At 36.2% G+C, this 20,435-nt stretch overlaps 3 protein-coding genes across 5 annotated transcripts; all 3 read left to right on the top strand.

Moving 5' to 3' along the window:
* The first annotated feature begins 366 nt into the window (after positions 1–366).
* Positions 367–7,491, top strand: capns1b (calpain, small subunit 1 b). Its single transcript, XM_079886136.1, has 11 exons — positions 367–596; positions 1,009–1,062; positions 1,155–1,185; positions 1,369–1,461; positions 4,046–4,103; positions 4,190–4,254; positions 4,363–4,431; positions 4,796–4,874; positions 5,035–5,151; positions 5,254–5,312; positions 5,425–7,491. The coding sequence occupies exons 2-11, from the start codon at positions 1,016–1,018 to the stop codon at positions 5,449–5,451; spliced, it is 645 nt and encodes a 214-aa protein (XP_079742262.1). The 5' UTR covers positions 367–596; positions 1,009–1,015; the 3' UTR covers positions 5,452–7,491.
* On the top strand, positions 6,113–14,040 carry LOC307167168 (synaptosomal-associated protein 25). Of its 3 annotated transcripts, none has more exons than XM_079886138.1 (8): positions 6,113–6,248; positions 7,861–8,035; positions 8,722–8,763; positions 10,419–10,467; positions 11,355–11,466; positions 11,933–12,070; positions 13,321–13,465; positions 13,565–14,040. In XM_079886138.1, the coding sequence occupies exons 2-8, from the start codon at positions 7,982–7,984 to the stop codon at positions 13,628–13,630; spliced, it is 606 nt and encodes a 201-aa protein (XP_079742264.1). In that variant the 5' UTR covers positions 6,113–6,248; positions 7,861–7,981; the 3' UTR covers positions 13,631–14,040. The 3 variants fall into 3 exon arrangements, with proteins under 3 accessions (XP_079742264.1, XP_079742265.1, XP_079742263.1); XM_079886139.1 differs by having other exon boundaries at positions 7,964–8,035; XM_079886137.1 differs by lacking the exons at positions 6,113–6,248; positions 7,861–8,035; positions 8,722–8,763; positions 10,419–10,467; positions 11,355–11,466 and adding an exon at positions 10,608–10,925.
* A 982-nt stretch (positions 14,041–15,022) lies between these two features.
* LOC307166982 (uncharacterized protein) lies at positions 15,023–19,805 on the top strand. The gene is given in 7 exon segments (XM_079885828.1): positions 15,023–15,196; positions 15,198–15,233; positions 15,236–15,245; positions 16,904–17,065; positions 17,191–17,646; positions 17,737–17,787; positions 18,525–19,805. Coding segments are annotated over 7 exon segments (1,293 nt in total). The 5' UTR covers positions 15,023–15,109; the 3' UTR covers positions 19,016–19,805.
* The last annotated feature ends 630 nt before the right edge of the window (positions 19,806–20,435 follow it).

Raw genomic sequence — 20,435 nt, forward strand, 5'->3', positions numbered from 1 at the left:
GTTTAAAGTAAGTTCTCTAATTACAAACCACATTTAACTAAATTAAACAGTACATGAAAAAAGAAGCTTGAAAACACTTGATTTTTGGTTAATTCATTAATTAAATAATTTATAATAAATATATTTTTGGTTTTTGTATTGCTTGTTTTTTTTTTTTGTCATTTCAAACTGCATTTTTTTTTTTTTTTTTGTTTTTTTTGTTAATAAACAATTACAGTCATTGGCTAGTTGGTAACATTTGTAAAAAAATAAAGACAGTAATAGCAGAATATTGTTAGAAATGTTTTATTTCATTGAAATTCTTTGAACAAAAGTCACAAACATCAAGTCTGTAGTACAGGATCTGTACACTGGGGAGCGTTTAATGCCTACAATTCGACGTCATGACGCATCCTCTCTGCAGTTGTTCTGAAACAAGGCTGGTTTTAGGACCTTGAGTTTGACAAATCAGTGGACTGGGTGTGGAGAACTGCTCTATTCATCAAGAACTGACTGATCGCCTTTTGCAAACAGCTGCTTTTACCTGTTTACCTGAGCGGCGCGTCTTTCATCCTCTCTGTACCTTTTTGTTGGACCCATTCAGCGTCTTTGTTCTGGTAAGTTCTTATATAATAGTAGTTAAAATGGTTAGCATTAATAATTTCGGATGTGCGTCAGGATTAAAGCACAGCGGCCTGCTAAACGGTAACTTTAAAGTTGATTTCTACAGTAGATTAACCAAGACAGCAGCATAATTCTAATGCGTTACCATTTCATGTGTTCATATAAATTCCCTTGGGCCTGTAGAGTAGAGTACTGACATGGTTTGATTTACCTTTTCACAAGAAATACAAAAAATATATTTTTTACTGCTAGATAACGATAAATGAGTTTATCTAAATCTTATCTAAATGAGTAACGTTAGTCAGCTGACTGTGGTCTGTGTCTATCTGTTGCTGTATGTTTAGTATAGGCCTATTTATATTTGTCTAATTACATTTTTATATTTTCTTTTCCTGTCTTGTTCAGTCTCAAGATGTTTTTGGCCCAAAGATTACTTAAAGGGCTCGTAGATGCTGTCAGGTAAGCCTGTACTCTTACTACTTTACTGCTTGTTCAAATAATACATTTTCAACAAATTCATGGTATCGTTTTGCTTTTTCCATGCATCACAGCAACGTCGACCAGTTTGTTCCTTCTGACCCTGTAAGTTTGCATATTTATTTATTTATTTATAATTTTTCAATGTTTATGGTTGAGGTTGTGCCATGTCATTAAGCACTCTGGCTAATCCTGGAAGTCAAATATAGTGGTCCATTGATTTCTTATCTTGGCGCATGAAAAAGTTGAATGCACTTCTCACAGTACTTAACTTGTCTGCTCTTCCAGCCTCCTCCCAGAAGACCGCTCACATATGCCAACCAGAATGAAACTGATGAGGAGAGGCAGTTTCGCAAAGTATTTCAACAACTTGCAGGGGATGTGAGTAGACCTGTCCTAACCTCATACTTTTTATCTGTTTTTTCAATGTTGTTTTTAATTTCCATTTTATTGGAGTGTTGGAATGTTTATTCTGTGGTGCAGTAGTTTCTAATAAGATCAGCACAGTAAGCTTCATTCACTTAGTGGAAAATATATCATCCCCTATGACCTGCATCCTAATGTATCCTCACATGCTTCTCAAATGATCCCTATACCTGCATATAAAGATCCATATAAGTGACTACAGTTTTACAAATCAGACCCATTAAAACACATTCATCAGACGTTCCGTTTCAACCCAGAAAATTCCACATCAATGCATTGTCCACATTCCTTTACTTTGCTCCACCCAGCATGACTTTCCCTCTGTTTTCAGTTAGGTTTGTTTCCGTATAGGCTTGTAAATCTCATTCAGAGTTACTTAACTTCAAAATGACAACATGGGTGTGGTTATACCATGCTTAACTAGTCCGGGGGCAAGAAGTGTGGCTGGCTGTTCCACTTTTTCACATTCCTGCCTTTGTGACCCAATTGGTTTGGTTTGTGTTGAATCATAGAGGGGCGTGGAAGCCTGCTTTACTGGAGTACTGGATTCATTAGATCCAGCAGCTCTCTTTAAAGTTAAAGGTATACTTTCTTTTTACGCTAGTGGAAAATTACTATCAAAACATAATGGCCCGGTTTCACAGACAGTGCTTAGATAAAACCAGGATTAGGCCTTCGTTCAATTAGGGCATTGAAGTAGCTTTTATAAATGTGCACTGCCTTAGAGAAAACATTACTGGTGTGAGTCTAGAGACAAAACTATGACACTGACATGTTTTAGGATGTTTCAGTTCAAGTTGTTTTTAGTTAAAACAGCTCAAACATGCATTTTAGTCTGGGACTAGCTTAAACTTGTCTGTGAAACTGGGGGAATATTAGAGAAAATCACTGAAGTTACTTTCTCCTATAACAATAGAGTGCAACAGTGGCTTCCCCCTTATTCAGTAGCACTGGTTACGGAAGTATTTTTTTCCATTCATTTTTCCCATAGGGATTTAAAAAAAAAAAAAAAGTATTTGTTAAAGACTAATAAGCCTTGAACCAAGCCAATCAGCTACAAGGTGAATCACAACATTACAAACTTTGATTTGAAGCAAAATAGTTTTTGAAAGTCATGCAGAAAGACAAAGGTACAAGACTGTGTACTCAATAGCTTTATTAAGGAAACGAACTACACTCCCATGAAGCATTGCAAACAGCATAGTCAAATTAACTATGACAAGACAGCCAGAAACTGGGAGTGTGTATATATATATATATATATAATGTAAGCAATAAGGTACGAGAGGCTGTGCTGTATCGTGAATAAGTAACTGCTGAAGGGCGTTGTTAGGCACGACGCAAAGCGGAGTTAAATCAATAAAAGCATTCCTTCCGCTAGAAAAAAATAGTCCCTGTCCGTGAACAACAACGTTCCAATGTGTAATATGCATGAAAGCTCAAATAAAAACAACAAACCGTTCTCAAACTTTGTCTCATTCTTTTTATTTTTTACAACACAATATTTGTGAAATTTCCTCACACAAATTGGCATAACTTATCGCTCAGCATGAGAAAACGTTTATTTTTTTGTTTATTCCGTTATTTTCTCTCTGCACTAAACTAAATATTTACATAGCCTAAATAAAAACACAAGGGCACATATTTTGATAGATAACAGTTAGGTCTTTAATCTATTTTATTAATGTTATTAATTTAGTTGCTAAAATGCTGCCTAACAAGAGATACTTTTTTTTATTGTTGTTTATTTAAATTTATTTGAACATCTCCATTTATTGGGCACGCATTAAATATTTTTTTCATTACGAGTCTTCTCGAATGTATCAATGTTACATTTCAGCACTTCAGCATGACGGTTCATATTTGTAGAAGTCTCTCCAAATTGTTCCTCAAACCACTCATCCATCGTCATGCCACCTAGTAAATCGAAATTTACTTTAAATATTTTAGCCTTTTTAATTATTACGGTTTTTTCCTATGTTTATGTTGATACGTGTGGTTGCTAAGGGTGTTGCTAAGGGCGCAGTGATAAATAGAACCTTTGTGTGAAGCGGTCATAGCCGTGTTTTAGCGTGAATAAAGCACAGCTATTGACCAATCAGAATCAAGGATTGGAACTAACCGTTTTATATATATATATATATATATATATATATATATATATATATATATATATATATATATATATATATATATATATATATCTTAAATACATTTCATGAATCATTTTGTGACTTTGTAATATTTTAGATTTGATTCTGTAAAAACAACAATTTCTGAAATGGGGAAAAATAAGTTTTCAGGTTACAACTTTTTACACTTTTTATTACAGTTAAAATAATTCAATAATATTTAAATAATTAATACAATTAATTAAAGTCATTCAGTTTACTGTGGCCCCCTGGTTGAGAACTGCTGATTTAAATATATTTTATATACAAGTTCTTTGTTTAGGATATTACTAGTCTCTAAAAAAGTGAGATTGTTCTGGAAGACTGCGGCTGTTCTGACATGTTTTATTCATTTCCTCTCATCATAGGACATGGAGGTGAGCCCTAATGAACTGATGAACATCCTTAACAAGATTATTTCCAAACGTAAGTTTCTTTAACATATACATATGACGCAAAAGAGGCATTACGTAAAAGATGCTAATAAGACGATCCCTTATTTTCAATTCTAGATGGGAATCTGAAGACTGATGGTTTCTCTATTGAGTCCTGCAGAAGCATGGTTGCAGTAATGGACGTATCCTTCAATACAATTAATCATTAACAGAATGTTAACAGAAGTATTACATTTTGTGAATAAGTGTTGAAATGGTACATCAATTTTGCCTTAACTATCTGCTCTCAGAGTGACAGTACTGGAAAACTGGGATTTGAGGAATTCAAGTATCTGTGGAATAATATCAAGAGGTGGCAGGTACAATAACTGTTCATTTTACACCTTTAGTACTTGACCTTATAGGGTCACACACTACATATTAGGTGTCTTACTATATAGTTGCATAGATTGATAGGTACAATGTACACATGACTGTATTTTACAGTGTCCTTGTTACATAATGTTACATGTACTTACCATAGTAATAACAGTAAATTATGCATAATCACATGCAACCAAATCCTAATCCAACCATTACCCTATAGTAAGTACATGTAGTGGCTTAATATTACTCAGTACTAAGTTTGCCACTTAGGATTTTTATTAGCTTTCTTGTACATCCAACAGATTTCCCTTTCCAGTCATAAATGTTTCAGAGCAAACTATTTTTTGTTAAATCCAGGGCACTTACAAGAATTTCGATGCCGATCAGTCTGGTATGATTGGGTCCGGTGAGCTACCTGGAGCTTTCGGTGCAGCAGGTGAGCAGTTTTGAAAGGCATGCTGAAGTCCTCTATGTGCTTTTTTTTATATTGTGGAAAAATACTAGTATATCTACCAGTCCTAATTCACAATAAAGAAGTCAGAGTGGAATAGAATATGTTTTGTTGGGTTTAATTTGTAATTCGTTCCATCCTTTAGGGTTCCCGCTCAATGACCAGCTTTTCCAATTGATCGTTCGGCGATACAGTGATGAACAGGGCAACATGGATTTTGACAATTTCATTGGGTGTCTTGTGCGCCTGGATGCCATGTGTCGTACGTTGTCAGAATATTTTGCGGTCTTTATTCTTTCATCACAGGCTCAGTATATTTTTAGATTCAGCATGACTTGCCTTGCTAATATTTTCTCATTTTCAGGTGCCTTCAAGACACTTGATAAAGACAACAATGGCACCATTAAAGTCGACATTCAAGAGGTACTGTACATGAACTATAATTGAAGACCACAAGAAACTAACATTTTATGACTTGTACCATGAGTCTGCCAAATTAGCTTCTTTATAACTCTCTTTTGTTTCTTGTTCACAGTGGTTGCAGCTGACTATGTACTCCTGAATGAAGACGAATATACTGCACAATGGTTATATTAAGTTGTCAGTTCTTCTTTGTGGCCTGTCTTTGTGTTTTATTAACTGACATAATTATTAGTTTAATTGTTAGCATGACAGCATGATCATACTCTGCCTCTACACTAGATGGCAGCTTTGTTGCGACGCTAGATAGTGTTTGCATTGTGGTCTCTAAAGGTCAAGTTTATGCCACATTTCCATAGTTTATTATTCCATGCCAATTGTGTCCTTTATATTAATTCCATGACTGGCTCTATAGTTTTATAAAGTGCATTCAACCAAAGATTAAAAACCATGTTCATATGTTTTAGATAATAGCTTTTAACAACATTTCAGAGCCATATTATTTAATCACTGAGGATGTGAATCAGCTGTCATTTTTGCATAGTTATTAAGCTGATGTACAAATAAACGTTATTTGTTCTGAAAACACAAAAGCAAAGCAGATCTCCACTCATTAGTGTGCAAACACCGGTTGCTCTGAGCAACGCCATCTAACCGCCTCAGTGGGCTGAAATAAAAAATGACTGACAGCTACAATAGCCAATTAAACAGCCCAACACCAGATATAAATAGAACAACAGCCAATCGTCTTCATAATGGGGGCGTGGCCTCAGAGTTACCTGGGATGAAGACAACTGCTGCTCGCGCTGAGTAGATGATGCTGAAATCAGATCAATGAGCAAACAGGTGTTGAGCGCGAGTGTAGGTGAACAAAACGGGCTTTATCTTTGCGTCATCCTCAGGGGAAATAAAAATTAAGCGTGTATCTGCTGTCATACGGTGAGTTGCATTTTTTTTTAAACGTAGTTGAAAAATAAACTTTTAGATCATTTTGGTTATCTAATTTATCATAATAAATGGCATCTCTTAATGTTAGGCTTTATTGTTGCATTGGGATGCTATTTGTTTTGAGGTTATTTTTTAATCACTCCTATAGTTTATTCTGATATAAATGTTTTTATATATATATACGTGAAGGCAAACAATTACATAATCATCACAGATTTGATTTGGTTCAAGATTAATCCCTAGATATTCCCTATATATATTATTTGCCCACAAGGAATTTGCTTCCAGTATAGAAATATATCATCTGTGTATTATTGTCTGGTGTGTACTGGAAGCAAATTGATAAAAAAAAAAAAACTCAATAATGTTATTACTGCTCATTCGGCCAAAAGATGCTTTTACTATTTTGCTCTTCTTGCTGGAGTTTATAACAATTTCAAGCAAATATTTTTTTGGGGGGAAAAAACCCTGCTTTGATTTAGTGTCCTTTGCATTTGGACTGAGGTCTTTTGCTAATGAACAGATGAAATCCCCTCATTAAATCCATGCTCACATGCGGCCCATGGCCAAACCAGTCCTGTAAATTATATTAGATAATATTTAGGTCTTATATGTTTATTAATAAATCAATATAGGTTTGTTCTGCCTTCTTGGTATAATGCAAATCGGATCAAATAACAGTACATTTTTTGTAGACAAATTATGATTAATAATGAAAAACATGAAATTAAAAAATTAAAGTTGCTATAAATTCCACTCAGTTTAGGCTAATGCATCTAACTTGAATCTAATCTAACAATCTTAATTTACAGTTTGTGTGCATTAACCCATTCAGTGGTTTTCTGATACCATAAAATTAGTTTCTTGCTATTATAACCAGGCTTCTTTTCCCATTTCATAGATGCAGATGCTATGATCTATTAGTCCACATATGATCAAAGGTTTCTTACAAGCCATATCTGCATGTCATATTGTATAATTCAGAATTATTTGTGTTAATTGATGTACAGGGCGATTTTATAAATGATTTTCCCCAATAAATATCATAAGTCTATTATTAACTTGATGATGTACTAATTAAAACTACCCACAGAGGTAATATCAGTTTCCTCTGAGGAAATGTGCATATGCTGTGTATGAAAGAAGCTGTTTAAAATGGAAACATTTGTGATGGGTTTTCATTAAACATTTCAAGATCTGTGTCACGGGATTAAATGGAAAGTTTTTTATGTGGAACATCTTGACCTTTTCTTCATATATGTTCATATGTCAAATTATTGCACGTATATAGAGACACTGAAGATGTCTCAAAGTAACTTATGCTGCATGCAAATAAGCCTCGTTGCATTGTTTCAAATGCCTATACCGCTGATTTTCTATAGTCACAAAATAAAGGTGTGAAAGACTTGGTGACAATTTAAACACACCCTATAAACTGTGTAAGCTCCAGATGTTTAGGTTGGTCGAGATATATAATTTCCCACCCTTATCCTCGGGATGCGTGCTCATTCTGAGATGCACCTAGCAATTAATAAATGATGGTTATGGTGTTGCACGAGGGGGTCTGATTTTATGCTGTGCTGTTTCTTCTCCGTTGTACCAGACCAATTATTGCTGTCAATCTGAGGCATGCTGAGTTTATAAAGCCTTTGCTCTAAGAATAACCGCATCCCTCGACCTGTCCTCCCCCCTGCTGCATTACTCAGCTGGCTGCCGACTCCACCATGACATCTGAAGTGGAGGAGCTGCAGAGGAGGGCCAATCAGGTGACAGATGAGGTAATTCCAACAACAATGATTAAAGTAGCAAACTTCTACATTGATTTGCATTGATTTGTGTGGATCTTCAGCTGATGGTGTGTGTTTTGCTGTCCTGTTTTGGTGAGGCTGCACAACTGCTCATCAACAGGCCGACAGTGATGACATCAAACATTTTCCGTGTTGCCTTGTTAGGGTTACTACAGGTCTCAGTTATTCCCATGGTGCATAGCAACCAGGATGATGATGCTAAACATATTTTATATGCACCTGCAGATTGATTATAATTCCCATTGTGACGTAGCGAGGAAAACATAAATGATATTCATCACCAGGTTTTCCACTGGGTGTTATATAATGGATAATGTACAGTTCGCCGGTCTTTATGGCAAAATTAACCCAACAGGGTTCTGACCCAGATCCAGAGTGCTTATTACACGCATATATTATTGTCTTGCCACTAATAAAAAAGTCTAATACAATATAAAAAACAATTGGCCTAGCAACAAGTCGAACACTACAACAATATTACAGTGATATTAAAATTCTATAAAAGTCCCTCAAGTCATTTTCACTACAATCTGACTGACTATTCAGTCTAATCAGAATTGATACTCCATGGAATCACACTTAATAAACTGGCTGAACTGAGTTTTCAATATGTTCTTTTTAGTCAACATTGTATTTTTTATCTTTACCTCCGACAGTCCCTTGATATCACCAGAAACTTGAAGCTTCTGTTGGAGGGGGTGAGTGATCATTATTAACAACAGCATTCATAATATGTCCCATAATTGTAATTACCTCATCCTCTGATCAGCAACAGTTATTGGTGATGATGATGTCATGGTCATAGAGAACATTTCTTATTTTTCTCATTATTTCTTATTTTTTATTTAACTTGATGTAGCCTACTAAGATAAAAACAGAAATTATTATACTATATTAAACTACAACAAAACTGTTTTAAAACAAAGAAATGTAATAATGTGTAATAAATAAGAAATATTTACAATTCTGCAAAATTGCTGATAGTAAAATATATTATCACCAATATTGCAGAATTGTATCTATCTATCTATCTATCTATGGAAGTTTTTTTTTTTTAAATACTAAATGCTAAATTCATGTTCTCAAAGTTTAGTACCCCATCTTAAAATCTCTCATTCTTTCATAAAACACTAATGTAAAATATAACTTTAAGAAGTCATGTGATATACAGGTGCTGGTCATATAATTAGAATATCATCAAAAAGTTGATTTATTTCAGTAATTCTGTTAAAAAAGTGAAACTTGTATATTATATAGACTCATTACATGCAAAGTGAGATATCTCAAGCCTTTATTTGTTATAATTTTGATGATTATGGCTTACAGCTTGTGAAAACCACAAAATCAAAATCTCAGAAAATTAGAATATTACATGAAATCACACAGTAATTACACAGTAATCCCATGGTCATTGAACCAGGTTTTGGTTATTTTGGCAGTGTGGGCAGGTGCAAATCCTGCTGGAAAATGAAGTCAGCATGAAGTGCTCTGGAAATGTCCTGGTAGACGGCTGCGTTGACTCTGGATTTAATAAAGCACAGTGGACCAAAGTCCTCTTTTCTGATGAGAGCAAATTTTGCATCTCATTTGGAAACCAAGGTCCCAGAGTCTGGAGGAAGAATGGAGAGGCACACAATCCAAGATGCTTGAAGTCCAGTGTGAAGTTTCCACAGTCTGTGTTGGTTTGGGGAGCCATGTCATCGGCTGGTGTTGGTCCACTGTGTTGTCCACTCAACGCAGCCGTCTACCAGGACATGTCCAGGGCACTTCATGCTTCCTTCAGCAGACAAGCTTTATGGAGATGCTGACTTCATTCTCCAGCAGGATTTGCACCTGCCCACACTGCCAAAATAACCAAAACCTGCTTCAATGACCATGGGATTACTGTGTAATTACTGTGTGATTTCATGTAATATTCTAATTTTCTGAGATTTTGATTTTGTGGTTTTCACAAGCTGTAAGCCATAATCATCAAAATTATAACAAATAAAGGCTTGAAATATCTCACTTTGCATGTAATGAGTCTATATAATATACAAGTTTCACTTTTTGAATGGAATAACTGAAATAAATCAACTTTTTGATGATATTCTAATTATATGACCAGCACCTGTATATACATGGTGCCTTTGTTGAATAATTTTCAGTTTGTAAATCATTCAACAACATATATATATATATATATATATATATATATATATATATATATATATATATATATATGTAAAGTATATACCGGTATATAGAAAAAAATCAAAAGTGTATATAAAGCTGATTTAGTTTGAAAGAATATTGATGAATTATCTATGTCAATGTGCACTCGTACTGAATTATTTGTGTAATTCTTCAACAGAGTAAAGATGCAGGGATCAGGACGCTTGTAATGCTGGACGAGCAGGGAGGTATAATGAGTTATCTTCATACACGCCGTAATTAAATAGAGATCAAATGTACAGCAGCTAAACAATGAACTAATTACTTGCAAATGCATAATTAGTTGTTCATTAATCCTGCTGCATCTCTATGACAGGTAGCTATTATATGTATGCTAATTATAACATGTGCAAGATGTGGGGACAATGTGTTCTTCATCTTTTGTTATTTACTCGTCCTTTGCAACATATATACAGCCATATATGTACCCTGTATGTGTTTGTGTGTGCATGCTCGCATATTTCTACCCCTTTCAATTGCCCTTCCTGCTGCCACCCATGCCCTCCCCTATCTCCCCCGCATGGGCAGAACAACTGGACCGCACAGAAGAGGGCTTGGATCAGATCAACAAGGACATGAAGGAGGCTGAGAAAAATCTCACTGACATGGCCAGATGTTGTGGTCTGTGCATCTGGCCATGTACAAAGTAGGTCTCCTCCCAGACACCTGAGCCATGGCTGGACTTTGGCAGTCAATGATATCACCTCTCTGCCCATGCCTCTGTCCCATTGGTTAACCTGTCCTGCTTCATATTTGTCTTTTTTTGGCTGTTTTGTGAGCAGATGTGAATGCAATTCCCCATGCAAACATTCAAAATGAACCTAAAACGTGTGCCACCCGTGTTCACACAACAAACACAGTTTTTTTTAGTCACAATCCTAATGTCTTTCAGTCATGTTTAAGTTCATATGTCTGTTTTGCTTGTCGATTTGAGCTAGAGCTGCCATAGTTGTTTAGTTGTTTGTGGGTGTGTGGCGCGTCTTGCTGAGACATCTGTTGTTGTGTTTTTTATCTTGTCTCCATACTTTAACCACTGAAACTCCCATACTGTGTGATCCTACCTTCCGTCATCCAGAGCAACTGGAACGGATTGAGGAAGGGCTGGACCAGATCAACCAGGACATGAGGGAAGCTGAGAAAAACCTTACAGATCTGGGCAAATGCTGCGGTCTGTGCTCCTGTGATAAGTATGTGATGTTTGGAGGGGCTCGGCTTCTAGTATGCTTGCATGAAAACTTTGCATACCTCATTTGTGTCATTTTGTGCCAGTGGTTGCTTGTGTGAACTCAAGAAATCACAGTAAACTGGTTGGATACACACACCTTTGTGTATGTATGTGTGTGTGTATAACATTGTGAAAGGAATAATACCATTAAAAAAATGTAATGACCCTCACTGGTCTTTACCATTGAACTCATGAAACTCATGACTTAAACTACAGAAGTATACTAACCAACTCCAACCAAATAATATGTACTGTGATTTTTGTGTGGTTCATTCAAAACAGATGCAACACCAACAAACTGTGTCATCAGAGTCAGCTTTGAATCCTACTCAAAGAATTTAGGCAATTATTATGCTCAAGGTATAGGTTCTTGACAACAGAAATTACTAATTTAGGTAACTTTGTGTCTTTCTCATGGTTTCTCTTAGATTAAAGGACTTTGAAGCAAGTGGGGCGTATAAGAAGGTGTGGGGTAATAATCAAGATGGGGTGGTGTCTAGCCAGCCCTCCTCTCGAGTTGTGGATGAGAGAGAGAAGATGACCATGAGTGGTGGATATATTAGAAGGTGCCAGGACTTTTGATATTACCATTTCTGTCTCAAATATATAAATAAGCGCTTTGGTGGATATATTTAAAACTGAGAAGTTTTTCCTTTGAATTTTCCGCGTACAGACAACACCATTTTCAAAACGATCCACATTCACACGGATCCATGAAAACAACTAAAAACGCTGTATTCTGCTCTGCTGCCAGGCCATTAGATGACGATGAAACACTGAACACGTAATACGCATGTGCATGACATCATCGTCTTCAGAGATTCGCGTTTTTGTTGTTTACACGGAGACCATTTTCAAAAACGTTGAAAAAAGTTTGCGTTTTCAGGCACCCAAAACACTGTTATCGTGTAAATGAACAGCCAAACCGCATTAAAAGTTTTACGTTTTCAGCTGAAAACGGTGTCGTGTAAACAGCCCCTTAAATACAGGAGACAAACAAAGGTAATTAAACATGACCAGCTGAACAGAATGACTAATCAAATGAGTAACAATGGCAACTAATAACGAACTCAGGCTGGCAAGAAAAGGCAAAGACAGAAATAAAAATCAAACAGAACGTAACTGTGACACTACGCCCCCTCCCGGAAAGGCTAGCCAGCCTTGATGGAGACCCACGTCAACCCGACTTTCATTTCCAACCAAAATGCAACCCCTGCAACCAAAATCATCCCCTGACTGACGTTACTACTACAAGGACCTTGACAGAAATTTTGTGGAGTAAAAAGTACGATATTTGTCTTTCAAATGTAGTAAAGTTAAAGTAAAAAGTTTCCAGAAAAAATAATACTCAAGTACAGATACTCAAAAAGTGGACTTAAGTACAGTACTCAAGTAAATGTACTTTGTTACTGTCCACCTCTGGTAAACATGATGCTTATTGTGGTTCTTCTAGACTAAATTAATTACATCTTATGTTTAACCACTATCTACATAAGAGCCAGCGGCAAATTCCTGAAGGACTGGCCGAGATAAAGCTGTTATCTGTGGGAACATGAGCGTTTAACGGCCACTGATGGCCTGGAGCTCGCATCTGAGAAAGCGTTTAAACAGATTGTAAAATAGGTGCTGTGTTTGTGAGTCACATATTTTAGGTCTAAAAATCTCTTAAAACTACAGTGAGTAATAGAACAACAGTAGTATTTTTTTTAAATATTGCGGATTTGCCCGACTGCCATGACAGTCGCCGCAAGCGGAGGGAGATCAACAGTGAGTTGACAGTATGTCTTTGACTATTTGTGTGCGATCTGTTTGACAGAGTGACAAACGATGTGAGGGAGGATGAAATGGAGGAAAACTTGGCCCAGGTCGGCAGTATCCTTGGCAACCTCAGAAACATGGCACTTGACATGGGCAATGAAATCGACACTCAGAATGTCCAGATTGAACGCATACAGAGCAAGGTCAGTGTTTGGAAAGGGTTCAGAGACGTCTGTTATACAAAGAGCAGCTGAACCTATTTATATTAACCATTCTTTGTTCTTTGATTCTGTTTTTTGCAGGCCATGGTCAATGAATCCCGCATCAATGAGGCCAATCAGAGGGCCACAAAGCTAATATCAAGATAAAAACATGTGATTTGCCTTTGTTAAACATGTTTACAGTCTTCTGTAGGAAAATGTGCACACAAAATGACACAAATGATCAGGCTATCCATATTTTAAATGACTATTTATGGAACTTGGATGACTGCCTATTGATATGACAGTAAACTATTCATATTATAACTTCCGACAACATAGCTTTATTTTATAGAAAAATGAAATGAATATACTGTAACTAGTCTAGTGATTTAAACATGCATTGTACATGAAATGTTTTAGACTGCTAACTTGTTTTTTAAGCCTCCAGAACACTTGTCATGGGTGATAACAGCTCACTAAGCATCAGAATGTCTTAAAGTTGTATTGGTAAATGTTATGTCTTTGTTTACTTTGAGTAACTTTTTAAAAATAAATAAATCCAAATTTGTAGGGTGCTTTTTCTGATTGACAAACATTGTTTCGGCTAAATATGGGCCACTTGCTTAGGTTCCCCAGACTGCTTAGATTAAGAGCCTTTATGATTTTTTTCTTCTGTGATAGGGATTGGCAGCCTCAGTCACCATTCACTGAGATTTTATCCTTTTATATACAATGAAACTGGTTACTTAGTCTCTAACATTATCCTAACTAATCTCCTTCTATGATCCACGGAAGAAAGAAAGTAGCCTAATGTTGGTTCGGAAAACAAATTTTCATTTTAGGGCGAACTATCCCTTTAAGCCGTTAGAAAAATCTCAACGTAGCTTTTCTTCCAGACTCATGCAGGCATATTTGAGGAACTCTCACTACACCCACCTACCGGTTGCTGCAGGCAATTACAATGCCACTCCCCATGTCTGAGAAAGAACCTCAAGATGGTGGCGTGTTATTGCATGGCCACATCATCATTGAACTGTTTAAATAATGGTATTTTTGTAAACAAACACTCAAATATTGAATTTCATTTTCTTGCCTTCCAAACTTCTGCTTAGATATGCATATGATACTCAATGAGTCCATTGATTACGACCTGAGGACCACAGAAGAAAGACAAAAGAGATGCAACACAATTTAATGTTTCTAATTTAATCTCTTCAGATGTATTAAGGCCTAAATTAATTCCAGTATTTCTTACTAGGAAGAATGGCCCCTTATGATGTGCATTTATCAAATTATATGTCTTTAAATAATGTCAAACCTATGTCTTTAAATATGTGATTAATATCAGACAAGGAAATCAAAATTTTATATATTTCAATTTTTTTTTATAACTGTTGGAGCGCCGTATAGCCTCGAAAGTTACTAAACAGCCTATATCAGAGTGGGGTGGGGGGTGGAGGAGCGTACAAAATCCACAAATATTTTACGCGATATATTCAACTTGTATGTGTATAAAATGCAACTTAAATTTACGTTTATTTAATTGTGAGTTGCACATTCACATGCTTAGACTGGGCCACAGGGTGTTCGTGTGTAGTTAGGAATGTTTCCACACAGTCAGGCACAGGGCAGGATTACTATAGAATGTTGGCGAACTATCGTTGTGGAGGGGGAAAAACACGTAGAGCTGAGTCTGCGCGACGCAGGGGATCACTGCCTACGAAGTTTATCGGGCAAGACTACACCGACAAATCCTAGGACACATTCGACCACACTGTAGGTAATTACCACCCAATCTATCACTAATATCAATAGCAAGAAAGTTTATCGCCGTTCCGATGTACGCAGTTTAGATTTGACGCTAAATTCGTTCGTAAATACGTCTACGAAATGCGTGCGTAGTCCATTTTCCTACTCGGCAGGCTAGCGACAAACAAAATACAAATCCGTTAGCGTTTCCTGGACGAATGTTTGCTTATTACGAAAATGGAATCTATCTTTACGTGTACGAGCGAATACTGTACGCGAGATATTTCAGATATGGCAGATTTGAACGCTCGAGAGACACGCCGTGTGTCCGTGATGGCGTTCGCTCGATTCTCTCTGTTCCTATTGCTCTCTGACGATTAGGCAGGACAACAACAAAGAAGCAGGAAGCATATGGGCACACCGGCGAGGCGGTGTGAGATCACGCCGCAATTAGTCGTAACAGTTAATTTAAAGTAAAAGGATCCTAGAAAAATGTGAATCTGTGCTTTTCCAAATAATCTCTGGCTGTGGCTGTTCTGTCCTTTTAAAGAGCAGAACACAAGCAGCAGTCATCACATTATTAATCAGAGGGATAGTAAATCGACACACACACACACACACACACACACACACACACACACACACACACACACACACACACACACACACACACACACACACACACACATATATATATATATATATATATATATATATATATATATATATATATATATACTGTCTCTCTGAAATTAGTATGATGAATGTTGCTTGTGTTGTGTGTTTTAAAGGGTCAGATATTAAATGATAGCCTATATTACATTAATGTGATGTAGACGTGTGTGTACATGTATGTATGTATGTAAAACAGTAATATTGTGACATTTTTATTTCTGTGATGCAAAGCTGAATTTTCATCAGCCATTACTCCAGTCTTCAGTGAAATCATTCTAATATACTGATTTGTTATCAATGTTGGAAACAGCTGTGCTGGTTAAATTTTTCAGGATTCTTTGATGAATAAAAATACCAAAAAAAAAAAAAACCCCAGCATTTATTTAAAATAGAAATCTTTTGTAACAATATACTCTACCTTTCAAAAGTTTGGGGTCAGTCTTTTTTTTTTTTTTTTTTTGTGAAAGAAATGAATACTTTTACTCAGCAAGGATGTGTTAAATTTATAAAAAGTGATAGTAAAGATTTATATTGTTAGAAACAGTTTCTATTTTGAATAAATGCTGTTCTTTTTAACATCAAATCAGCATATTACAATGATATCTGAAGGATCTTGTGACACTGAAGACTGGAGTAATGATGCTGAAAATTCAGTTTTGCATCACAGAAATAAATGATATTTTAAAGTATATTAAAATAGAAAACTATTATTTTAAATTGTAAGGATATTTCACAATATTACAGTTTTTTTAATCAAGTAAATGCAGGCTTGATGAGTATATATAACACACACACACACACACACACACACACACACACAGTGCGATGAAATAAGAACAGGTTAGTTGCATTTAAGGCAGGTTGAAGAGGATGAATGAGTTAAATGATGCTGCTTTTGGATGAATAATAATAATTTGATTATTTTATTTATTATTTCAGCCATATAATTAATGGAAACCTTCTGATGGATGCTGTCTAGAAGCACTGTTTGATTTGGTTTGTGATTGGTAACAGTGAAAGTTTTCGAAGGAGGAAGGATGTCGGAATTTCTGCCATACCCTTACAGAGGGCCAGGAGGTGCTTTGATGCGCTTTAAGAAAAGGAAGTCACGGTTCACATTCCAGGAGGTTGAACTGCTGCTCAGCGAGGTGCAGAAAAAACGGCATATTCTAGTTGGTAAGACATACCTTTTTATTTTTGTATCACATATTGCAATAGGACCTGACAGCGATTTGAAAGTATGTAAATGATGCTTTGCATACATGATGGATTCTGGTTAAATGAACGCATGTCTTCAACAGGAAAGTTCAACAGGGGCATTTCAAAGGATCTGAAAAACCGCACTTGGGCGGATCTGACAGCACGTATCAATGAGGTCAGTGAGTGTCACAGAGAAATTATCGAAGTCATCAAGAAATGGGCAGACCTCAAATGCGACACAAAACGGAGGGTGGCTGCCATGAGGGCATCGGGAGCCACGGCTACCCAAATCGCACAAGAGCTGTCACCCATAGAAACCATGGTACACCAGATCCTTCAGATGTCTAACCCTAACAAAAACGTGAGCAGTTTGGCAATTGATGACCAAATGGATGACGAAGACGAAGACATTCCAGGTCTCTCTGAGATACCACATAGCTCCTCACACATGGCAAATGGCAGGCCTCATTCGTTTGGTTTACCAATGCCACCTCCTTTCCACACTAGTATCCCAAGCAAAGGAGATATGGTGCTTCCCACACACATGATGTTTAGCGGTGAGTTCATTTTTTTAGTGTGTAATTACAAGGTTATTCATTACTAAATGTTTAAATAATAAGTTGGTCATTTTGTTTTTGTAATGATAGATTCAGCAGTGCCTCTTATAGACCTCCAGACTGACACGTCAGAAAAGGAAGGTAAGGAATAATGCAGAGCTACTTGCCATACGTTTTAAAAATGCATAAAAATTGCAGTTCGTACATAAAGTGAAATACATCTCTTTTATGATGAGCAGGTTTTTAATTGAAAAACTTTTATTCACCATGTGGTGCATTTCCCTAAAAACATGATGAATTTTTATTTATAAATATTATATTTGGGAAAAAAAAAGAAAGGGAATTGAAATATGAGGACTTCAGATGCAAAAACCTCTAAGTGCCATCTGAAATTTCCTTTAATTTCACTTTAATGACAATTAATAGGTAATTTTCATTGCCATTAAAGTGAAATAACTGAACATAAACATGCAAGCTTGATAAAAATCATTCTAGAAGACAATTTCAGATGGCACTTAGAGGCTTTTGCATCTGAAGTCTTCATATATTTTAAACTTTATTTTTTGAAAAAATGTATTGCATTAAAAAATGAATGTTAATGTAAAAAATAATGTTCTTGTTTATTGTAGATAAATAATGTCATCGTATATGTTTTTCATGTATAATGGAAAAAATGAATATTATTGTTAAAAAATAAATAAATTGGTCACACCACATCAAATTTTTTTTAATTTCAACTTTTTTTGTGAAAATGGTGCATTGTGAACAGCATTATCCTGTACACTCTTTTTGGTACTTGATGTTTTGCACATCCAAATAAAAAGACAGTTTCTATTTTAATGCTTATATTAGCATGAACATGTTTCTGTTCCTTCCAGGTGGTAACATGCAGTTTATTGAAACAGGAAACCAACCAAATCAGAATCCTGTTGTTATCCCTGGATTCCTTAGCCGTCCCATTGCTGAGAAGAACCAAGTTCGAGAAAAACCTAATCAAAACACATTTAACGGGCCTTCATCTGCCAGGACCTCGACATTTATTGCACCTTCTGGGGCCGCCTCATCATCACGTTCAGCTCCTGTTCGAATCCCTCCCCCACCTGCTTCCGTGGAACCCCGCAGTCTGCAGGAACGTTTATCCCAGAGTGCCTCACTCAGCCTGCAGGAACAGCAGGGCACCACACTGCTGATAGGGTCGCTGTCTCGCTCGCTGGAGTCGCTTGCGGAGTCGGTGCAGAAATTGGTCCACACCCAGCAGCAGTATTCACGTGACACCTTACAACTGCAGCGTGAAACACTCCACGTCCTACGTGACTTCTCCTCCAACGCCTTGACTCTCCTGCAGGACAAGTTCAACGGACATCCGTAGCTTCTGAACACCACGACGCTATCGACTGCTACAACTGGGAGCAAGTTACATAAGCAGTGAATGCTAATAGCACAGAAAATACAATAAGCTGAGGATATTGTGACACTAGAGTATATGGCAATCTTTAAATATCTTATATATTGAGAGCTGACAGGACTAAAACGTTTTCCCTGTTTATAACATAATAACCAAAATGGAGAAGCATTGTGAGCTGAAATAGGTTCTTTGTAGAGTTCCTCATATATACTGAATGATATTTTCAGTAGATGACTGGGTCTCATAGACTGTTTGGACCAATTATGTGCTGTTATACAGGTAATATAAGAGGCAAAATGTACTTAAAAATTGACTGGTAATTTAAGATAAATATATTTGTGGTGCTTTTTAACATATTGCAAAGTGGCCATGAAGTTGGGTGATTTTAATTTATGTAATCTGATTTTACAGTCTTCTTTATTTGGGTTTGTTATTCTGAAATTCTTTTAAATCAGTTTCTGGCTCAAGCATTGCTTGACAGACCTGCTGTAAATGTTTTAATCGGTTAGCCAATGTGCATTATCTGTTATTAGTAGTTTTTCTTCACTTGAATTTCCAAAGACTCCTTAGTGTGTGTTTTATTTTTCCTCCAGATGCAATTTTGAATTGTGATTGAAGGCACATTATCTTAGATGTAGCTCCTATGGACCTGTGTTTGATCTCCCAGAAATGAAAAGTCAGCACACTGTTAAAAGATGTCTCCTACTTTAAAACCCAATGTCAAAGAAAATAAAATTATTTGAAATATTACTTTAAAAATCAGTATTGTGTTTTGCTCCTTCCGATTAAGTGTAACAGGCAATCAGGAAAAGTGGGAAAATGGGTTTTGGCTATTTTATTTTATTTGTACTATACACAAAAAGTATTCTCGTCGCTTGATAAACTTAAGGTTGAGCCACTGTAGTCACTTGGACTATTTTAACAATGTCTTTACTAACTTTTCTGGGCTGGCAGATGCAATTACCTAGAAGCCTATGAAGGAGTTAGACAGCTCTCAGATTTCATCAAAAATATGTTAATTTGTGTTCTGAAGATGAGAGAAAGTCTTATGGGGTTGGAAAAACATGAGGGTGAGTAATTACTTACAGAATTTTCATTTTTGGGTGAACTAACCCTTTAATAGTGTAATGTTTTACTCTAGGTGTCAGTGTAGGGCTCCACTGATTGTAGTCCGTTACTTATTCCAAATTACATGACAAAAATTGTAGTTAGCACATTTAATGTAATCTGATTACTTTTTGATTACTTTTGACCTACCTCATTTATAACATTGAACTGCAGGGGGTTCGCAAGTTTAATGAAAAGTTAATAATTAAATAAATTTTAATAAAAATGCCTTCCAAAGACAGCAATAGGCCTACATGCAATTTCATAAATCTAGAGG

This window comes from Squalius cephalus (assembly GCF_949319135.1).
Source record: "Squalius cephalus genome assembly, chromosome: 11".
NCBI classification, from domain to species: domain Eukaryota; kingdom Metazoa; phylum Chordata; class Actinopteri; order Cypriniformes; family Leuciscidae; genus Squalius; species Squalius cephalus.